Source organism: Magnolia sinica, chromosome 16 (assembly GCF_029962835.1).
Source record: "Magnolia sinica isolate HGM2019 chromosome 16, MsV1, whole genome shotgun sequence".
In the NCBI taxonomy this organism is placed as follows: Eukaryota; Viridiplantae; Streptophyta; class Magnoliopsida; order Magnoliales; family Magnoliaceae; genus Magnolia; species Magnolia sinica.
In genome coordinates this window covers 73,101,814-73,126,512 of record NC_080588.1, presented here as the reverse complement: position 1 = coordinate 73,126,512, position 24,699 = coordinate 73,101,814, and the positions used below count along the sequence as shown (strand labels likewise).

The 24,699-nt window shown below is 40.2% G+C and overlaps 1 protein-coding gene across 2 annotated transcripts in view; it reads right to left on the bottom strand.

The window, feature by feature from the left end:
• The window catches only part of LOC131229424 (uncharacterized), a 63,401-nt gene that overhangs the window by 20,605 nt on the left and 18,097 nt on the right, over positions 1-24,699 (bottom strand). The window contains exons 1-4 of one of the 2 annotated variants that reach the window (XM_058225384.1): positions 11,981-12,583; positions 11,759-11,908; positions 2,019-2,076; positions 1,846-1,938 (exon numbers count right to left, since the gene is read on the bottom strand). The exons of the other annotated variant lie outside the window; for it this stretch is intronic. Of the exons in view, the coding sequence (XP_058081367.1) occupies positions 1,846-1,938; positions 2,019-2,076; positions 11,759-11,908; positions 11,981-12,523 (844 nt within the window). The 5' untranslated portion in view covers positions 12,524-12,583. Of the gene's footprint in view, positions 1-1,845; positions 1,939-2,018; positions 2,077-11,758; positions 11,909-11,980; positions 12,584-24,699 lie in introns of those variants that run through there. 2 annotated transcript variants of the gene reach the window in all.

The following is a 24,699-nucleotide window of genomic DNA, read 5'->3' as shown; positions in this document are numbered from 1 at the left end:
TTTGTGCCTACTCCTTCCTCATCTTGTCAATGAGAACTATGGCATCTGCAATTAACATGCACCATGGATCTCTTCCTGTAAATGCCTCATCATCTTGTCCATAACCAATGCAAAAAGGTATGGGCTAAATGTTGACTTGTAGTACAAGCCTTCAATAATTGGGAGCTCACTTAGTACACTTGTCTCTCCACTAATAGTCCTCACATTTGCTACCACTCCCTCATACATATCCTTAATCCTATCAATATATCCTCTAGAGATTCCTTTCTTTCCCAACACCCACTACATTAACTCTCTAGGGACCCTATCATATTGCTTTCTACAAGTTAATAAAGATCATGTGGAGATCCTTCCTCCTCTCATTATATTTCTCCATCAATTGTCTTAAGTAGGAAATACCTTCAGTGTTAGATCTCCCATTAAGGTATTCCAAAATGGTAATGTAACGGCCGTAAGGGCCGATACATAATGTTGATAGTGGTAACCGTTAGGCGTTACGGGGTTGTAACATTCATTACAGGAAGAAAAAAAATGGCCCGTAACGGCCTGTGACAGCCCCGCAACCGTAACGGACCATATCGTAATGGTAATGGCAGTGGCCGTTACAATCACCATTACCGTTATGCAATATCTTGCCTCCCATGCATGAAACCAAACTAATTTTCTAATACATTCATCTTATGCCTTAGTCTTTGCTCAATCACTCTCTCCCAAAATTGTATAGTATGCTCATAAGTTTAATCCCATGACAATTAGTGCAGCTCTATATGTCTCCTTTATTCTTAAAAATAGGTAGCACAACAATGACTTGATTGATGTACATAAATGGAGAGGTTCATGGGGAAGATAGCTACTTTATATAAATGTCTTGGTCCTTGCAATTTCTTTCAACCAAGACATATAACTACATGCCCACTCTGATTCACTTGTTACATAAAGTTCCTCCTTTGATGTGCAAAACCATATCCTAGAGAAATGAGTAGTGTATAATTCTTTTCTCTATTGTCTACATGAAAAGGGTATATTTTCTCTGACAAAGTGTACGTTTATCAAATTTTTAGTCATATGAAGTATGAGATTGGCAGCATGTAGTTTTGTGAGGCCCCATAGGAACTGAAGCTGGATCATAAAAGATAAGGCTCAAACAGCTAGCTAGCCAAATCACCCACTTGGTGTAGTAAGCATTGCACCATATTTCAAGAGAAACGCTAATGTGAAGGCAATAACATGATGTGATGGCATGAAACAATAATGAGATGATGCACATGTTCCATCGTAATCAGCCTAATCTGCAGCAATCACCCCAAATTTGTATATGAAAGTAGGTCCATGACAAAGAGCACTCTTAACATATCCAAGAATTAGACTTTCAAAGCAACAAGGGAAGTCTACAGGACTGGTGCAAGCTTAGAGCATTTAACAAGATGAATAAATGCTGCAAAGACAAAAATAACATAAAATACCTTTAGCTCTAACAACCGTAACTTCTGATTCTAGGATCGCTGAAATTTTTATCCCATCAGCAATATTAATGACCAACTGTCTCTCCCATTTAAATATAATATCTCCATCATATTTCATGATCATGCAAAGCAAAGATTATTGAAGGATAATCTAATCATCTTTTTCTAACAGCAATCTTCAAAAAGATCATAATCTTACTATTTCATGGAAGAAATAATTAAAAAGATCCTAATCTTACTATTTCATGTAGGAAATAACTGATGCCATAAAATATAATCAACTCTAACCGCCATATTTTATTTTTTAGCACATCAGCCCTTCATATTGAAAACCTTGGAATTGGTAATCCCAAAAAAATTATTGACATAATAGATAAAACACCTTCGGACTCTAGAACTTGAGCAAGTTTTCTTCTTTCTGCTTTTGCTTGCATCTCTATAACTGCGCCAACTTTCGGAGAAGGAGATATGTCCCCTAAAGAGATGGAGAGCTAGTGAGGCATAATATAGCAAATTGCAACAAGAAAATGTACACATCAAAATTAAATTGCTCACTTATCGCATATCGCAGACACTTCACACCCAAACGAGTACCAACTTCATTAGTTGACTTCTGCAACACCGATGAGATTTCACAAAAAGTAAATGTGAGAAGTTCTTTTTATCATGGTAAAAAGGAAACATGTAAGATGTTGAGCAGTACGAGAATGGATGCATAAACAAACTAAAATAATCCAATTGTCATTTACTTCAAAACTTCAATAGCATGCTATAGAAATGAGAAGTTTTATAATTATATGTTCCATTTTTGTGAAAAAGAAAAAATATATATATATGGAGACAATCATATTCAGTGTACATGGTGTAGAATTATAAATTAAAGATATAAGAAGAAAAGAGAGAGGAGAAAGTTGGGAGAAAGAAAAAAGAGTTAGGGCTAGACGTCCCCACTCTTCCCTTTATAGTAATCATAAAAACAAAAAAGTATAAAAATACCCTCACTAATACTATTCATATTCCAACGAATCCCAAACCAATATACTAATCCAATATAAAAGAAAAAGTAGATAAGTGGGGTCATACAATGGGACAGCCCACATCCACATGCATTAGGTGGGTCGTACAACTGTATGGCCCACATCCTCATGTGTTAATCAAACCGGAACATGGATGGTGGTTTTTTTAAAGAGTTGTTTATGCCAAGCTTGGAGTATATGCGCGTAGACTAACTGTGAAGAAGGGCCTTAGTAAAAGCATCAGCAAGTTGATCCTAAGACCAGACATATGGTGTAGAGATTTCACCACTGGAGATATTCTCATGTATCAAGTGACATTCGACTTCAATATGAATGAACTTTTATAATAGACTGGATTGTTTGCAATATGGGATGCTACCAGATTTTCACAAAACAACTGCATAGGCAGATTCACCACAAACCCCATTTCATGTAACGATTTCTTAATCTACATTAACTCACAAATAGCATGAGTCATTGCTTTATATTCTGCTTCAACGCTTAATTGAGCCACAACACATGACTTAGATTTATTCCCACAAATGCGCAATACCCAGGAGTAAACCACCAATCTATTAAAGAAACTACCCAGTTTGCATCAGAGTATCCTATGACTAAATATGATTGTTCCATCTGTACAAAATTCTCTACCTTGCCATTATTTTAAGATACCGCATAATCTGAACAATTGCATCCATGTGAGGTACCCTCAAAGAGCTCATAAATTGGCCCAGAACACCCACAACATAAGATATGTCTAGCCAAGTGATAGTTAAATAGATAAATTTCCCAACCAATCTTGTATACTTTCCTGAGCCTTCAATTACATCTCCTTGATTACCAACAAGTTTGTGATTCGGCCATAATTAACGACCACAGAGAGGGTAACAAAAATGGAGTTCAACTTGGCAATAGGAGAGAATGTCTCAATATAATCAACACCAAGGTTCCAAGTATATCCCTTTGCAACCAAACGAGCCTTTGAATGTTCAACTGTACCATCAAGAAAAAACTTAATAGTGTACACCCATCTACAACTAATAACACCAATAAAGAAAGGCAAACTAGTTAGCTCCAAAGTGTTATTCTAATAAAGAACGGCCATTTCCTCTTTCATAGTCTACTTCCACTCTTTATGTAAAAATGTATCCTGGTACAACTTGGAAATAGAGTGAGAGGACAAAGATAGGGCAAATCTACGGAAAGTGAGATATAAGCATTGGAAAGAGACACATTTAGAGATAGGATGATCAATACATGCACGCAAACCTTTTCTTAAGGCAATAGGAACATCTAACCTCTCTGGAAAACTCATTGGATCACTAAGCTCAAAAGAAAAAATGGTGGATGGCACATCATAATTGGCCACACTATCTTCCTGTTTTCATCGTTCTTAAACTTTCAACTGAGCCACAGTGGGAATGGAAGAGCCGGCAGCGGAAGGAGCTCGGATAATGTCTTCTTCAATGATAAGAGACACAGGAACAAATTCCACATCAAGAGTTTTACCGTCTTTTTTAAAAGTACAAAGTAGACTCGAAAAATGTAACATCTACACACATTGTTTTCAAAGTGAAGGATTGTAACAACAATAACCTCTTATCTCGAAATTTCAAAGAAAAATACATTTAATAGCTCTAAGATCTAACTATCATGGCCCGCCTCCTATTAGTGAACGAAGCATACACATCTAATAACTTTGGCAAGTAAAGAAAATAACGAGTATCTAGAAGTAAAACTTCATGAGGAGATTGACCCATTAATAATGTGTACTAGCAGTCTCATCAAGCTTCTCAATGATCCAATATTTTAATTTGCCCTTGCCAGTTAAAATTACCTGGATGGATATGGACCATTGAAGATAGTTTGTTTCATTTAATTTAATAAGGTTATTCGGACCCCTAAAAATCAGATAGATTTATGAATCCGATTCTTAAATCACTATTGATCTGCATTGACATAAGGGATTAGAATAAATACTAGAAGTTTATACGAACATGAGCTGACCTTTCCCCATAGACGAATATCCAACTTGTATGCTTCAAATGATATAGACACCACAATTGAAGAGCCCACATGTCCACATATTCCAACCAATCACAAAGGTTGATGATTACAAATAAGGCAATCAGCCCACACATCCCACACACGAGAGGTGATGACCACAAAAGGGGATCCATTTAATTTAATAACGGTTATTCAGACCCTTAAAAATCAGATAGATTTATGAATCTAATTCTTGAATCACTATTGATCTCCATTGAAATAAGGGATAAGAATAAATACAAGTTTATACAAACATGAGCTGACCTTTCACAATAGACGAATATCCAACTTGTATGCTTCACATGATATAGACACCACACTTGAAGAGCCCACATGTCCACACATTCCAACCAATCACGAAGGTTGATTATCACGAATAAGGCATCCGACGAAACACGTCCTACACACAAGAGGTGATGACCACAAAAACTCCATCCCCTTCTCGTGCATGGACTATTACAAAGGGCCGACACAACAAAAAGAAAAGAAACACTAGGTTTCTTAAAAAGATTTTCAGCATAAGAGGGATGAGAAAAGACCAAAAAAATGAACGAAAGAAAAATAATTGTAGGATAGAAGGGAGAAAGATCGATTAAATCAGTAACAAGGACACTCTGATGCCATGTAACATCATAGATTAAATAGAGAAGAGAAAGTTGGGATAAGATGGGGAAAAGAGTTAGGATTGGACATCCCCACTCTTCCCCTTAAAACCAAAAAGTACAAAAAAATACCCTCACTGAAATATTCATATTCCAAACAAGCCCTAATCCAATATAAACACTAAATATAAAAGAGAAAGAAGCTAGGTAGATCGTACAATCAGATGGCCCGCATCCACAGCTATTAGATGGGCTATACAGTCATACAACCCACATTCTCAGCAAATACCATCATCATCTAAGCCTTATACCAACTATTTCGGGCCAATTACATGAATCCTTTACCAGCATTCCACTCTACCAAGGGCCATAACTTTAATTAGACCATAGGTCATTAAATCTTTTCTTACGACCTCCACCCGCGTCCTTTAGGGCCTTCCCCTTGCCCTTTTACAGCCTTTAACTTGCACCAACTCAATCCTTATAGGCACAATTCTTGGTCTCCAATTGCACATGACCAAACCTCTAAATCTACTTTCCCTCATCTTTATTACATATTGGTGTTACTCCTAAGTTCCCTTAAATGCATACATATCCAATTCTATTATTCTTCATTTATGCACTCATCCATCTCAACATCCTCATTTCAACTATACTTGTCCTATGAACACATTGTTCCTTGATAGCTCAAGATTTTGTCCCATACGACAAACCTGGCCTTTTAGTTATCCTATAAAATTTCCCTTCAGTTTAATTGGTACAAAACAATCACAGAAAACTCCAAAGGCCAAAGGCTATCTCCATTTCTTCCACTCAACTTGAATTTTGAGGGCAACATCCTATCAATCTCTCTATCCTCATGAATTATCAACCCAGGATATCAAAATGGATATTTTGGGAAACTTCTTCAGCAATCTTAACTAATTCCTCATTTACTCTCCTATTGTAACAAAAAGTGCACTCCATATAGTAGAGAATGATTTGACGAGGATAATGTGAAGAAGAGATGAGAATATTGAGAGAGAAGGAGGAGGAGAGTTTGGGAGAGATGATGTGTTAGGCTTGCTTGCCCTAATACATAATCCCATGATCACTTGTAGAAAGAGGATAAGAGTCATACTCCCCCTGACTCGCAAGAGGATCACAAAGGGAACGGCCTGGAGAGGAGAAAAAAGAAAGATCCTCAAAAAAGGTGACACCGGTAGAGACATATTTCTTGCGAGTCAATGGGTCAAAGCATTTATACCCTTTCTGACTCCGAGTATACCCTATAAAGACACATTTAATCGCCCTGGGGCTAAGTTTATCATTACTCTCATCCAAAATTTGAACAAAGCATGTACAACCAAAAACTTTAGGTGGTAGAGGAAATGGATTATCATGAGGATACAATATAGTAAATGAAGATTTGTAAGATAGAATGCGTGATGGTATACGATTAATAAGAAAAGTAGCAGTTAAAACAGCATCACCCCAAAAATGTTTGGGTAGATGCATACCAAGCAGAAGAGTGTGAGCAACTTCAAGAAAATGGCGATTCTTTCGTTCTGCAATATCATTTTGTTGCGGAGTACGAGCACATGACGTCATAGACAAAATACCACGTTCCTGCAGGAAGGACAGAAAGGCAGTAGACATGTATTCTCCCCCATTATCAGAATGGAGAGATTTGATGGAACAATGAAATTGAGTGCACACTTCATGATAAAACACTTTAAACGCATCAAATACTTCACCTTTAGATTTCAAAAGATAAATCCAAGTCATGCGGGAATAATCATCAATAAAGGTAACAAAATATCTAAATCCAAAAGTCAAGGTAACCGGAGCCAGTCCCCAGACATCCGAGTGAACTAGAAGAAAAGGTTGAGATTTCCTCCCAGAATAGCTAGGAGGAAATGTAGCACGATGATGTTTAGACAATTCACAAGTATCACAGCATAATGGTTTAGTGACAGATAAGGAAGAAAACAAAAGTCTCAATCTAGCAATGGATGGGTAGCCTAAGCGGCAATGCCACTGAGTCATGGACTCTCGATCTAGAGAAATGGTACTAAAAGCAGCAACAGGTGTATCATCGAGAAGATAAAACGCCTCCTCGCTCATGCCCCCCACCAATCACTCTCTTCGTCTATAGGTCCTGAAACAAACAATAAGAAGGAAAGAAGGTGATGGAACAATTGAGTGATTTAGTAAAAGAGCTAACAGACAATAAGTTTAATGAAAAACGAGGCACATGCAATACGGACGACAAAGACAAGGAAGAAGAGAGGGATGGAACCAATCCCGGAAATGGGAGATTGGGTTCTATCTGCGACTGTGACATACTGAGTAGGAGAATGAGAATAAGAAGAAAAGAATTGCAACTTACCAGTCATATGGGAGGAAGCTCCAGAGTCGATGACCCAGGAGGTAGGAGAGGATGACGCAAGAAGGGCAGTACCTAACTGGGCCGAAGCTGCGTGAGAAGGCTCAGGACTATCCCGAATGTGAAACCGCATAAGGGCATCATATGCCGCCCGAGAAATGATAAGAGACTCCCCTGAAGTATCCTGCTCAGCTATCAGGGTGGAAGACTGTCTCAGAAGGAACAGTGGAAGCAACAGAAGCAGCGACATACGTAGGATGACCATGTAGCTGCCAGCAATAATCAACAGTGTGATTAGTTCCACCGCAATGTGAACAAATGCGAGAACCATCACGTCCTCGTCCACGTCCACCACGACCACGAAGACTACAGCCGCCACGACTGCGATCTCCCTCGCGGCCTCTACCACGACCAGCAAAACCAGGAATGCGCCCTGAGCTCAATGATGGTACCCGAAGACCAAGGGAGGACTGATCGCCAGCAAGATGTACCGAACGCTCGGGTGGCACAAATGAATGAGAAGGAAGAGTAAAGTCCATAGCACGCTGACACATGGCATAAACTGTCGTCAATGGGAGAAAAGGATCCTGCATAACAACCTGATCGTGAACGTGAAGATAATCAGAACTCAACCGAGCGAGGAACTGCATGATACGAGTATCATCCCGTTGCTTATGAGCATGTTCATGATCCTCTTTACATTTGGAAGAAAGAGGCTGATATATATCCAACTCATCTCACATACCCTGAAGCGTCGAATAGTAGTCTTTTAAGGATCTGGAGTTTTGTTTAAACCGACCAATTTCTTGAATAAGCTGGAATACTCGTGAAAAATTCTGAGATTCCGAGAACATATCATGAAGCGTATCCCAAATGCCTTTAGCCGAGGATAAAAACATCACTGAGTGGCTAATCGAGGAATCCATGCTATTCAACAACCATGCAATAACTTGATAATTCTCCTTTGTCCAAGACTTGTAAGTAACATCTGTAGAGCTTGGGGGATCATCCAAAATATACGACAACTTGTCACAAGCTCCTAAAAATACTTTTACAGATTGACTTTTACAGATTGTGCCCATTGAAGATAGTTGTCACCATTCAACTTAATGGAGGTAATCAGCAAGGGGTTGGATTCAAGAGACCCTATGCCAAGAGATGAGGGCCCTTTGTCAGCCATAGTAGGGTCCAAGAGAAATAAAACTATGCCAAGAGACCCCCTATGCCAAGAAAGACTGATTCAAACAACTCTATCTCACTCCATCCTTCAAGATAACAAGAGATAATCCTCAAACAAATATCAATCATCCAAAAAATCATGAAACGCAGTCAAAAAGGGCCTGACCAAGTGAAAAACGGCCCAGCCGCACGCCCATTTGAGGTTAAAAACCTCTCAAACATTGATCTCAAGTAAAAAATCCACCATGGATAGCTTGGGAGGAAGATTTCGATCCATCTTGAGCAAAGAAACCAAAGAAAAGCTTACCGATTTGAGGTAGATCGAAAAAAAACGAAATCTGGGACCGATTTTCGAATTTCTCTATTTCGCCCAAAATACCATGAAATGAGGTCCAATAAATTCTGAAAAAATCATGACAAATCTTCTAAAATCAAGATCTATCAAACCCCTAAACTTTTAGCTCAAACAAAGCCCATACATTCGTACAACGCTGACGTCAGCCGTACGGCTACTGACGTCAACAAGGTGACGTGTCGCCTCTCAACCTATTGGATGCGGAATGCCTGGATCTGAGCTCCGATACCAAGTAGAGAATGATTTGATGAGGATAATGTGAAGAAGAGATGAGAATATTGAGAGAGAAGGAGGAGAGTTTGGGAGAGATGATGTGTTAGGCTTGCTTGCCCTCACACATAATATTTTATTATGATAAAGCATATAATACACTAGGAGAATAGGGAAGTGTGCACATGCACTTACACTAAACGAGCCCACTAACCACACACAATACACAATACAATACACTAGCATTCTCTATAACATTCTCTATACATATACTCCATTTTAGTTGGACTATTTTAACTTTTTTCCTTTTTGAAAGGTTAGTCTGACTAATTTTAAACCCTTTAGATTTTAAAGCACTCCTCCATAAATCTTTATTTGTGTTTACACCCTCCCATGTCTTGTCAATCAAAATCAAGGTATCCCATATCGGTATCGGTTGGCGTAACGGTGCCCTCCGATACCGATACAGATACGGGGGTATAACAGCGATACGGGGGTGTAATGGCCCGTAACGATGCAATTTTTTTTTCCAAAAAAGTATGAAAAAATATGGATTAAATCCAGAATATTCTAAGCATTCCAAATATGCATTCATTTATAAATTGGAACATGTTTATGGTACTGTAACGGTCCACTCTTTGATGAGAAGTTGTATCGGATTGTCTGATGAATTTATGAACCAGACAACCTGGATTTGACTGCAAAACCCATATATTTAATTTTCTAACTATCTACTACCAATGATAAATATATTAGAATGAATGTAATATGAAAATATCTTACATGTGTAATATATTTGAATTTTAAAAAAAAAAGGGCCGAAAATAGTGCGTAAATAGAAAAAAAAATTATAAAAAATATAAAATGACAACAATAATCTGTAAAATGGACATTAACATGTTCTACTATAATTAACACATCATATTCTACCATTAAAACAGCAAAATATTAGATAAAAATAATTTTTCAAATTTTAAAAAAAAAGGCTGAAAATAGCGCGTAAATAGAAAAAATTTATAAAAAAATATAAATTGACAACAACAATCTATAAAATGGTCATTAATTTCTATTATGATTAACACATCATATTCTATCATTCAAACAGCAAAACATTGAATAAAAAATATAAATACTTATTTTTGAGGAATTTCTGAAAAATGGCCCACGGAGCTTCGAATTAAGAAAATCTTTAATATAAGTTGTTTTTATCAGTAATATCAAGCTAAGAGTGGTCGAAAATAGCAATAGAATGATTTAGGAAGAGTTTGGAAGAAAGAAGTAAAAAAAAAAAGTGAAAAAACAGACCTTAAAAAATAAAAAAATAAAAAAAAAAGAGGCCATTTTTTGACCGTTACACCCTGACCGTTATGGGGCATAACAGCCGTTACAGCTACAGAATCGGGGGGTGCCCCGTTACAGCCCCGTATCGCGTAACGGCCACTGCCGTTACCGATACGTATCTGCCGATATGGCCGTATCGTAACAGATACGGGAACCCTGATCAAAATTGTGTCATCTGCAGACAACACACGCCATGAGATCTCTTCTTGCAATTGTCTCGTTACCTCCTATCCATAACCAACGAGAAAATGTACAGGCTCAATGCTAACCCTTTGTGCAACCCTACAGTAATTCGGAACTCTCTTGCATCTCCCCTAGTAGTCCTCACATTTATTGAGGAGAAACATGCTCTTGCCCAACTTATCAAAATTTGGTCTAAGAAACACACGAATGAGATTCTTGGACAAAAATAATCGAAACAAAAAATGTAAATGAAAACTCATATTTTGCCTATATGCTCAAAACATTGGTTCTTTTCTTACATTTACACTGCCTTTGGATGCATGATTGAATTGAATTTACGAACATTCAATTTAATATAGAGGAATTGAATTGCAAACATTTAATTTAATGTAGAGGAATTGATAATAGTTGGCAATTTTTTGTATTAGTAATGATGATGAAGCAGGCCTCCAGATCTCTGCTATGAATGCCAAGGAAGTACAATTTCGTCATTCCCTTTCTAGTTGAATAATAATTAGATATTCAATTCAATAGTGCATCCAAACACACTGCATTGGGGCCTGTTTGGATGGGTAAGGAAAACTTGGCACTTTTCCGATTAAGGGCATTTCACTATGTTCGGATAGCGAAGTAATAGTTGATTCCACAAAGCAATCGTTACCCAAACATCATAGTCAAATTATCATGTACAGGATATTAAAAAAATTAAAAAATTAAAAAATGGCCATTGCGAGAGGCATATGAGAATGCCGGTTGTTATTCAAACAAGACCCCAAAAACTGAATTCATGTTTCAATAGTGCTCATGCAAACCACGGGAATCCCTTACTGGATAATCTTAACAAATTTCTGTTATTTTCTTTCCTTTTCCTTTCCCATAATCCAAACAGGCCCTAAGATTCAATCAAGTGAACCACAAATAGACATCTCATGCAAACCAGATTACAGATTAAAAAAAAGCACATCCAATTGTCGAACTGCAATAAGAAAACATACCATGATATTCTCATTCAGAGTATCCATCTCTTCGAAAATCTCGTTGAGATTCATTTTCCTGACATTTTCGAGCATTATCACAGATGACATACTCGCAACTACAAGGATCGGATTCAATAACTGATATGATGCTAGAAGCGGATCGACTATCTGCAAATCTGGCCACAATCAAGAAAGTAATCGAGACATGCACAACCGATGGAATTACGAGATAAATTTTACCTTGACATGAGTAACACTGTCAATTAAAATGTGGGCATCGTCCTTCGTAATTTCAATCGTATCTGAAAGTAGGAACACCTCTTCCTTCAAGGAATGGACGTGGGTGATCCTATCTACCACTGGTATCAGGAAGTGGATGCCGGAATAGAGGGTCTTCAGGGACCACCCTCCCATCCGTTCGACAACGTAGGCCTGATTTTCAGGGACCATCACGATGCCCCATTTGGCGGGTGGAGGTATCTCGTCGAGGAAGGGAGGTATATTGTAGTGGATGTTGGGTTCCTCTCGGGGGCGGCACGTACTGATGAATCGGACGGCGGATGCTGAAGGGAGTGGAGATGATGATGATGATGATGACAGGTGGGACAAGGAGAAGGACCGGTGAAAGGACGGTTGGTTGTGGGATTTTGAGGTGAGAAGGCGGGGCAGGGATCTCAAGGGGCGGAGAGATTTCAGCCTCGACATCAATATTTCCGGTCGGGTGGTGCTGCAGCTAGGGTTATTGGATTCTTTGATTTTTCTTGAAGAGGGGTTTTTATCCATTCGTTGCCTTGTGTAGAGGGGAAGCGGATAGGCTGGTGTACCACACAGCAGCCATAGAGCGGACGCTGATTTCCTGCGAAACCCTTTTGCGGGAAGTTCCTGCGCTGGGAACGTAGGTGGGGCCTACTGTGATGTTTGTGAGAAATCCTCCCCCTCCATCCTTTTTGTGAGTTCGTTTCAGGACATGTTGTAAAAAATGAACCGTATGCAAAGCTTAAGTGAGCCGTACTAAAGGAAAACGTGTCAGGAAAATTTCCACCCGTTGAAACTTTCCGGGCTCAAGAGTGATGTTTAGATGCCATCCGTACCGTTAATAACGCTATTCCCATCGGGATGAATTGAAAACAAAAATATTACACTGCATCAAAACATGTGGCCCCACTTTCCCATCGGCATGTATTTCTTTCCCCGATTTTCCCTCTCGTGTGGCCCACTTTAGTTTTGGATCCACCTCGTTTTTTGTCGCTTTTCCTAAAATGATCTCACCAAATGGATGAATGGAGTACATTTCCCAAAAATATGGTGGTGGGCCCCATATAGCATCCTTGCACACAGGAACTTCCTGCGAAAGCCAGGAAATCCGCGTCTGTATAGATACGTGCCGTGCGAAGAAGAGCGCGGACGCTCCTCGAGCTTAAGGTGATCTGGCCCCACAATGGCATATTTATTATATCCACACCGTTCATTCATTTTTCAGGATCATTTTAAGGCATTACCTTAAAAAACAAAAAAAACAAAAAAAAAACATATCCAAACCTCAAATGAACCACACCAAAAATAGCAACTGGATAATGATTTTCACCGTTATAATGTTTATTTTCTATCCAATCTATTCATAAAGACACAAATAAGTGGATGAAGAGGAAAAACAAATTTCATGTTGATCCAAAACTTCTGTAACTCCAAAAGGGTTTCAATGGTAGACGTTCAATCCCCCACTATTTTTTGCAGTGTCGTCCACTTGATCTTTAAATATTCCTTATTTTTCAGCTCAAAACTTAATACTGGCTCACAAAATAGATGTATTATTTGGATACAACACGTGCCTTATGATGTGACTCAAAACTTGCTAATGTCAATGCATCCGCTATACAATGGCACACCAGCCAATCCGCTTCCAAGCAGAGTGACGCTAACTGTGTCCAGACACGGATTTCCTTTGGAAGGAAGTTTCTCCGCTTGAAACTTAGGTGGGGCTGCCACGCTGTTTGTGAAAAATCCAACCCCATCCAATTTGATTTTGGAGTATTATCCAAAAATAAAAAAATCATATCCAAAGATCAACTGGACCACACCATAAAGAGCAACAGAAAATTGATTTTCACCGTTGAAACTTTTGTAGGGCCCACCATGACATTTATTTTCCATCCAATCTATTCATAAGGTCACAAAGACCTCGATGAAGAGGAAAAACAAATTTCATGATGATTCAAAACCTCCGTGACCCCTAAAAGGGTTTCAATGGTAGACGTCCAATCCTACACTGCCTTTTACAGTGTGGTCCACTTGATAGCTAGATCTACCTTATTTTTCGTCCCAAGACTTAATACGAGTTTGCCGAATAGATGGACAGTTTGGATATAACACATACCTCATAATGTGACCCACAAAAAGCAGTGGGGATTACAACAGGAAAGAGAAAAATAAAAAATAAAATTACCCAACGACTGGGTTGGGAGCCGGTCGACCGGGTCAATAGCTACGGCTTATAACCGTAGCTATACCTGTAGTGAGTCCGCACTCTATGCACTTTCTTCTTCTTTTTTATTTTATTTTATTTTATTTTATTTATTTACATAGAGAACTTTATTTTACCTACATTTTTCTCTAATACATATTTATATAACTATGTATATATAAGCACATAAAAAAATTTCTCGCTTTTTTTCATTTCTTTCTTTATTTATTTATCAAGAATATTGTCTAAACCAAAATTAGTTACTTGACGTACGATATATGCTTTTGGGTCATTTCCCTACACTTCACGGTCATTTCCATGCATTTCACGGTCAATTCCCTTCACTTCATGGTCATTTCCAAACATTTCACGAGCAATTCTCTTCACTTTACGGCCATTTTCATGCATTTCACGGTCATATCTGGCAATTCTGTTTATGTTTACAGTCATTTCGACGCACTTAACGGTCAATTCACTTCACTTCACGGCCATTTCCAAGCATTTCACAATCAATTCTCTTCACTTCACGGCCATTTCCATGCATTTCACGGTCATATCCGGCAATTCCGTTTACATTCACGGTCATTTCGACGCACTTCACGGTCAATTCACTTTACTTCATGGCCATTTCCAAGGACTTCACAGTCAATTCTCTTCACTTCACGGCCATTTCCATGCCTTTCACTGTCATATCCAGCAATTTTGTTTCCGTTCACGGTCATTTCGACGCACTTCACACTCAATTCACTTCACTTCACGGCCATTTCCAAGGACTTCACGGTCAATTGTCTTCACTTCACGGCCATTTCCATGCATTTCACGGTCATATCTGGCAATTCCATTTACGTTCATGGTCATTTCGACACACTTCACGCTCAATTCACTTCACTTCACGGCCATTTCCAAGCATTTCACAATCAATTCTCTTCACTTCATGGCCATTTCCATGCATTTTACAGTCATATCCGGCAATTCCGTTTACGTTCACGGTCATTTCGACGCACTTCACGGTCAATTCACTTCACTTCACGGCCATTTCCAAGGACTTCACGGTCAGTTGTCTTCACTTCATGGCCATTCCGAAGGGCTATCTGAACTGTAAGATGAAGAGTATGCATCGAATGATAAAAACCGGAATTGACTGTGAAATGAAGAGAATTAACGAGAAACCTCGGTCATGCCCCTTCACTTCACGGTCATTTCCGCGCATTTCACGGTTATGCCCCTTCACTTCATAGTCATTTCCGCGTATTTCATGATCCATTCGCCTCACTTCACAGTCATTTCCATGCATATCACAGTCATTCCCGCCTGTTCAGTGTTGATTCATGGTTATTTCGGCATATTTCACGGTCATGCCCCTTCACTTCACGGTCATTTCCATGTTGATTCACGGTCATTTCGCTTCACTTCACAGTCATGCCCCTTCACTTCACGGTCTCTAAATTGCATGGAAATAAGAACCTCAAGTGGGCTACATGATAGAAAACCGTGGAGATTAAATGCCATCACACTGGAAACAGTCAGGGTCGACTAGGTATGACCCGGTCAACCCCAACTCCCTGGAGGATTACCCGGTCGACCCCATTTTTCTGGATTTTAGGTAAATGGGGTCGACCGGGTAAGTGTCCAGCGAGTTGGGGTCGACCCTGACTCAAAAATCCTGCAATTTTCGATACATATCGAAGTGTATTCGATATGTATCGAAGGTATTTTACCAATAGCTACGAATTATAACCGTACCTATAACTGTAGTCTGTGCCAGTCTATGAAATTTTATTTTTTTAATTTTTTTAAATTTTTTACGTGGAGAACTTCATTCTACCTACAATTTTCTTTAATACATATTTATATAAATATGTATATATAAGCATATATAATTTTTTTTTCTCTCTCTGTTTTTTTTTTTTTCATTTCTTTCTTTATTCATTTAACAAGAATATCTTCTAAACCAAAATTAGTTACTTGACATACCCTATATGATTTTGGGGTAGGAGAAGCTACTTTAGCCAACCAACCTGGCTATTTTTCAAGATTCCATCAGGTCGATGGTCGAAAATCCATTTCATTCACTTCGTGGTCAATTTCAATCAGTTTGTGGTCAATTTCATTCATTTCATTTACTTCGCGATCAATTCCATGCATTTCATGGTCATTCCTGCCTGTTCCATGTTGATTCACGGTCATTTCGGCACATTTCACGGTCATGCCCCTTCACTTCACGGTCATTTCTGCGCATTTCACGGTCCAATTGCCTCACATCATGATCATTTCCATGCATATCACGGTCATTCCCGCCTATTCCGTATTGATTCACAGTCATTTCGGCGCATTTCACGATCATGCCCCTTTACTTCACGGTCATTTCTGTGCATTTCATGGTCCAATCACTGCACTTCATGTTCATTTCCATGCATATCACGATCTTTCCCGCGCGATTCCGTGAATCTAAACGGAATGTCCGGATATGATCGTGAAATGCATGGAAATGGCCGTGAAGTGAAGAGAATTGACCGTGAAGTCCTTGGAAATAGCAGTGAATTGAAGTGAATTGACCGTGAAGTGTGTCGAAATGACCGTGAACATAAACAGAATTGCCGGATATGACTGTGACATGCATGGAAATGGTCGTGAAGTGAAGAGAATTGATCGTGAAATGCTTGGAAATGGCCGTGAAGTGAAGTGAATTGACCGTGAAGTGCGTCGAAATGACCGTGAATCTAAACGGAATTGCCGGATATGATCGTGAAATGCATGGAAATGGCCGTGAAGTGAAGCAAATTGACCGTGAAATGCATGGAAATGACCGTGAATCAACACGGGATCGCCGGGAATGATCGTGAAATGCATGGAAATGACTGTGAAGTGAAGCGAATTGACCGTGAAATGCGTGGAATTGACCGTGAAGTGAAGAGAATTGACCGTGAAATGCATGAAAATGACCGTGAATCAAAACGAAATCGCCGGGATTGACCGTGAAATGCATGGAAATGACCGTGAGTTAGGAAAATGACCATGAAGTGTAGCGATTGGACCGTGAAATGCGCGAAAATGACCGTGAAGTGAAGGGGCATGACCGTAAATGCACCGAAATGACCGTGAATCAACACGAAATAGGCAAGAATGACCGTGATATGCATAGAAATGACCGTGAAGTGAGGCGATTGGACTGTGAAATGAGCAGAAATGACCGTGAAGTGAAGGCGCATGACCGTGAAATGCGGCGAAATGACCGTGAATCAACACAGAATAGGCGGGAATGACCGTGATTTCCATGCATATCACAGTCATTCCTGCCTATTCCGTGTTGATTCACGGTCATTTCGACGCATTTCACGGTCATGCCCCTTCACTTCACGGTCATTTCCGCGCATTTCACGGTCCAATCGCTACACTTCACGGTCATTTCCATGCATATCACGGTTATTCTCGCCTATTCCGTGTTGATTCACGGTCATTTCGACGCATTTCACGGTGAAGTGTAACGATTGGACCATGAAATGCGCGGAAATGACCATGAAGTGAAGGGGCATGACCGTGAATCAACACGGAATAGGCGGAAATGACCGTGATATGCATGGAAATGACCGTGAAGTGTAGCGATTGGACCGTGAAATGCGCGGAAATGACCGCGAAGTGAAGGGGCATGACCGTGAAATGCGCCGAGATGACCGTGAATTAACACGGAATAGGCGGGAATGACCATGATTTCCATGCATATCACGGTCATTCCCGCCTATTCCGTGTTGATTCACGGTCATTTCGACGCATTTCACGGTCATGTCCCTTCACTTCGCGGTCAATTCCGCGCATTTCACGGTCCAATCGCTACACTTCACGGTCATTTCCATGCATATCACGGTCATTCCCGCCTATTCCGTGTTAATTCACGATCATTTCGGCGCATTTCACGGTCATTTCCATGCATTTCACGGTCCAATCGTGTAACACCCCGAACTTTTCAATACCCGAGTATTGAAAGTCCTTGGGTGTTACCATGAAGTTTAACTTGATATGTACATGTGTAAGATACCAACCTAGTTATCCTGACCTTTCATCCATTCCCCAACACGAATCTATCCATTGGGAATGATCTCCATTTATAAATCAAGCCATCTGACCATTGAATTTCAAAACAAGGTCATTCGTCACGTGATTTATCGTAAGAACTTTTCCTTGAACGGAATAACGAATAAACTCCCTATCCATAATGATTTAGATATATGTTCTTTTGTAAGAATTGCTTAGAAACATACCTATAACCATGTGGGGCCATTAGATTTCCCAAAACTCACAGATCAACAATAATTACGAAAACGCCATTGACCTATACCCCTGATCACTCCGAAAACCCACTTTGTGATCACCCAGTCACAAAACTGACCATACATCCACCCATATGCATGGTTAGAGTGCTAACCATAAAACTTTCTTATTTTTAACAAGTCACCTGACCATCCATCAGGTTTGGATCCACCAAATGGGTCATCCGAATATCAGGATGAATCGGTCATTATGAAGATCTTCAGTTTTAAGTCCAAACTACCTGGTAACTTGTCAATCAGAGAAGTACAAATATTATTTTGGAATTTTGAAGTATATTAGCCATTAAAAGAACATTTTATTCATCCTCGGGAGATCGGGACCCAAACTGGATCACAGGAAAGAGCACGAAATATGATGCTTGTTCGCCAAATTTTAAGACATTCGGACGGCATATTTCGACATAACGGGCGTCGGATGTTGGTTGAGAAATGGATGGCGAGTTCGTAAATAGTGAATGCCACTATATGTCACCATTGAAACTTGATCGGATAGTATGGCCCACCCGATCAACAGATCTGTCCCATTTTTGGACCTTAATCCTAGCAGGGCATGTTAAACACGATGAACAGAGCAGATCGTACAACTACAAGTAGTAAAGTAGACTTCACACAAAATAACTCAATTCATTCAAATTTTCAATTACGTGCATGGTTTAACGGTGAATACCATTTGATGCATTAGCCGATCGTGCGGCCCACCTGAAGTTCGGATCTACTTCAAATTTCGGACCATGGGTTAGCACCATGTGCCAAAGACGGTGAATGGAGTGGATCTTGCAGAAGATCATCACAGGTGGACCCTTATCTATTTTAAACAACCAGATAGAAATCTGCATGTTGTAACAGCGGACGCAAATTAAAATTCACGGAATTAGCACCACACGTTGACTAGTGGTGTGGCTCATCCAAAACTCGGATACATCCCATATTGTGGCCGCTAGCCTAACATCACCTTACAAAACTGATGGAAGGAATGGATTTTCTGAAAACCATACTAGTTGGCCCCTGAAAACAAACAGAAGGGAATCATTCCCTGACCGTCCGTTCTATCATGAATAAACAGAAGGCGAACAGACCACTGAAGTTACGGGGAGAGCCGCGTTGGTTGGAGTTCTGACATGTAGACGCCAGCTCTCTCTCTCTCTCTCTCAAGCCAAAAATAGCCAAAACGGGAGGAATTACAAGCTGCATTTATCCGTTTTGAGAAAAACAGAGGCAACCATCGACGACTGTCGCTTGGGGATGGGCAAAACCAATCCCAGCCTTTGAATCTCCATCTCCTTGCCTATAAAAGGGGACGTTGGTGCCCTCAGGATCCACACCCAAGGAAGGAAGAAAAAGAGGAGAGAAAGCTAAGAGAGGGAAAGTGAGCGTTAGGTGAGCTCGGCTCGCATTGTCCCCACTCAGTCCGTGAGAACGGACCGAGCCGAGTCAGTGTAAGTCTGCAGCCACACCACTCCTGTGGAAAGAGAGATAAAAGAAAGGAGGAGTAGGAGTGGTGGGCATTTACACGCCAGCCCAAGATCGGGTCGGACCCAACTGTGGGAGGTAAAACCTTTCCCTTCATTTTTTTTAGAACTCCAGAATAAAAACCCAAACTAAGACCCCACCACACCTCAACCACACACGTTCATAGCTGAATGACAATCGTCAACAGGGACTGCACAGGCAGACTCTGTTTTGAAACGGGAAATAGCCTGCGTTCAGGCGCTGTTTTAAGGTTGAACGCGGCTTGAGTTTCAGGCCCTGCTTGGGGCCGAACCATGGCATCTATATGGTCCCAGCTTGAGGTTGAAACACAGTCTAGAAAATGGCATGCAAACGAGCTCCGTTTGAGTTGCAACACGCCCAAAATCTGGCTAAAAACAGCCCGGAAAATAGTTCAGTAATAAGCTCTGTTCGGGCCATTCTTTGGCCGAGAAAAATGGCAGCCATTGTGCCAATGGTTGAACTCTGAAATGGGTCGAAAAACGGCCCCGGGATGAGCCACGTTTAAGCTGAAAACCAGGGCCAGAAATGGTTCCCAAAACAGCCTGCAACAGGGGTCGTTCTTCACCATTGGCAGCTGACGGACCGCTCTGACCGCGGGCTTCACCAAAATGTAGGTGGGCTGACTCTGGGCCTCACCAAAATACAGGTGGGCTGACCGTGGGCCTCACCAAGATGCTTGTACCTTGACCGTCCATCCTACCAGCCCTGGTCCACCATGACTTACATATTTTATCCTGGCCGTCCATCAATGGACGTCCAGTGCTAGACGGTTGGTACTTATATGTATCTACATATATGCATATATAAAAATAATATAATAAAAACATATAAGGTGGTATATATATACACATAGTACTGTATATGTGGGTGGTGGGCCCCACCTAGGACCCACCTACGAAGTGATTGCAGGTGCACGTGTACACCAGTTATATAACTGCTGTATTGACGTTACCAAGTTATGTGGGTCTGACTGTGGCATGTGTTATTCAACACTGCCCATCGATTTTGCTTAAAGTGGGACCCCACCTAGATGTATGTTATGTCTCCACCGTCCATCCCATTTCCCACCTCATTTTACGCGTTGACCCGAACAATGAAGCCAGCCCAACTCTCTGGTAGGCCACACCACCAGAAAGAGTAATTTAATAGTGGTAAATCATTAGGGCCTGCCGTGATATTTCGGTGCATCAAGACATATCGATATTGGACTCATTGGACCTGCCCTGAGCCTGGAAACTAACCAACGGAGTAGATCCTCCTGAGGTAGGCCCCACCTATCAAAAATAATAAAAAATAATAATAATAAATATATAAGGAACATGCACGTAAACGTCCAGAAGACGCTGCCTCCTTGTGCTTAAAATTTTAGCTAGGACCATGGCCCCACCACTGGCCCGACCATGTAGTGTGTTGAACATCAACACCGTCCATCTGATGGGCTCCCTTCATATATGGGGTGCCCCCAAAAATCAGCCATACACAGCTTAGGTGGCCCACACCATCTACAATCTTATGAAGACACATTGAACCGTATAAAAGCACTTGCTGGGGTCCAACTGAGATTTGGATGCACCTGAAACTTGGTTTGACCCCTTAAACTAGCGGGACACACTTAATGAATGGGTTGGATTTGTAAACCACAACTTGGTGAGCCAAACAAATGATTATAAATACTGTAATGGCCGATTATAGTATATATTATCATGATTGAATCCACTATTGATACTTGATAGCTATTATTATTATTATTAGTATTAAACACAACTAACCATTAGCAGATTATTCATGCTAATAGTAGTGCTTACAAACAAAACTATCATTATTACATATTAGTAATTTAATTATCATTCTTTGGTACAATCATTAATAGTAGATCATACAATTACTAGCATTATAATAATTATTATTAATAAATTGACTAACGTTAATTATAACACTAATGTTAACAATTACTTTTCAATTATTAAAATTATCATACGCCAACTACAATTTAAATCCTAAAAACCTATCGTAGACCTAAATTCTAGGACGAAAACCTAGTTATACATTAAAACTCTAAAACTAATGTAATCCAAACCCTAGGTTAAGACCTTGACCTAAAATAGCGTGTAAAGCTTGAATCTAACGGTATAACTTTACAATTCATGATAGGGTTTGACTCTAAGGAAAACATGCATTCTCTAGCAACACGGGTAGGCGGTTCAAAATATAAGGTGATTATTCTTTCCCTTGAGCTTTCCATCTTCTCATTAGCTTAAGTTATAGTTTTTATTCATAATTAATATCTCCCTTTATAATCACATGTGTTAGCTGGCGGAAATTAAATTCTTGTATTACATGCTTTATGATTATCCTGTATAATTGCTCATGCTTGTGAATTCCTATTTGTGGATTGCTTATGGAACTTAAACTGGTACATTAGTGGGAAATTCCCATATATGAATGTACACCCATACTTGGGATGTAACTTGACTAGTTGTGATCATAATGGACCTTCGACTTCGTGGTTATTGAGTGGTGGTCTAGATGGATCATTGATGTGGGCCTACCATCCAAGGTTGTTGTGTCCAATAGTTTTTAAGGATGGTCTTTTATCGCGTGATTTTGATATTCGCCCCATGTGGCTCGTTTTGATACTCGCCCTACGTGGTTTTGTTTTGATATTTTCCCTATATGGGCTCGATGTTTTATACTTTGTAACCATGCGATGGTAAGCCCCATATGTTGTAATATGATTGACCACTAGTCGATGACGTTCCATTAAACATCCTAAGGTGGTAGTCTCATGGGCTGAAGATGGTGGTAATGGGACACTATGCTCGAGCCGTCAGCCTACGCTCCCCGTAGTGACATTGAGCTTATTTAAATTGGCTGATTGTAACTGGACTAATAATGGTTTGGCTAATCATGCATTTATAGCATATTGGCGATGACGGGTGGCTATTCTAGATGCTATAGCACGTGCCCTAGAGTTGTTGGGGTATCGTTTCACTAGCTCCCAGACCACCTACTATCGACCCTTGTTTCGACTGGATGATTTTCCCAGGTTGATGATTTGCATGGGTGACGAGCCCAAGTCTGACTGGATGTGCATCCCCAGGTCGATGTGCATTCACGCATCCATGCATTTAAAAAGACTGCATCATGTATTCTTTTGATTGCCTTGTTGTTTTATAACTATGCTTACCTAATGCGGCGGTGTGTAATCTTGAGGGGAATTCACACTGAGCTGGCCACTCATGCATCAAATATACAACCGTACAGGTAGAACAGGTGACCCAGATAATGTATATGTTCAGACTTGATGAGGAGCTGTGCACGGGTGCCATGGATGTACGACCGTATTGTTAAGAGGAGCTGCATGGTCATGCAACTTACATTTATATGCTTTCTGTTATTTTTTATGTATGCAAATCTTGTAATCATTAATGTTGAGATATTGGTTTGTATAAGTTATTATGGGCTGCTTGTATATTTGAATGATAATGAAATTTTCCTTATGTTGATTTGTTCATTCTACGCTCATCTGCTTACTCTGATGAAAGATAAAGGAAAAAAAAACGTAAATTTGACCATCCTTTAAGGTTAACACTCAGGTTTTTGGGAAAAGGGTCGTGTACTCGGGTCCTGAAAACACAGGGCGTTACAAATCGCCTCACTTTACGGTCATTTCCATGCATATCACGGTCATTCCCACCTATTCCGCGTTAATTCACGGTCATTTCGGCGCATTTCACGGTCATGCCCCTTCACTTCACGGTCATTTCCGCGCATTTCACGGTCCAATCGCTACACTTCACCGTGAAATGCGGCGAAATGACCGTGAAGTGTAGTAATTGGACCGTGAAATGTGCGGAATTGACCGTGAAGTGAAGGGGCATGACCGTGAAATGCGCCGAAATGACCGTGAATCAACACGGAATAGGCGGGAATGACCGTGATATGCATGGAAATCACGGTCATTCCTGCCTATTTCGTGTTGATTCACGGTCATTTCCGCGCATTTCACGGTCTAATCGCCTCACTTCACAATCATTTCCATGCATGTCACGGTCATTCCCGCCTATTCCGTGTTGATTCACGGTCATTTCAGCGCATTTCACGGTCATGCCCCTTCACTTCACGGTCATTTCCGCGCATTTCACGGTCCAATCACTACACTTCACCGTGAAATGTGTCGAAATGACCGTGAATTAACACGGATTAGGCGGGAATGACTGTGAAATGCATGGAAATGCCCGTGAAGTGAAGCGAATTGATCGTGAAATGCGTGGAAATGACCGTGAAGTGAAGGGAATTGACCGTGAACTGCGTGGAAATGACTGTGAATCAACACGGAATCGCCGGGAATGACCGTGAAGTGAAACTAATTGATCGTGAAGTGAAGCGAATTGACCGTGAAATGCATGGAATTGACCGTGAAGTGAAGCGAATTGACCGTGAAATGAATGAATTGATTGTGAAGTGAAGCGAATTGATCGTGAAAGTGAAGGGAATTGACCGTGAAATGCATGGAATTGAACGTGAAATGAAATGAATGAAATTGACCATGAACTGATTGAAATTGGCCACGAAGTGAATGAAATAAATTTTCGACCATCCACCTGATGGAATCTTCGAAAATAAGTAGGTTGGTTAGCTAAAGTAGCATCTCCTACCCCCAAATCCTATATGGTATGTAA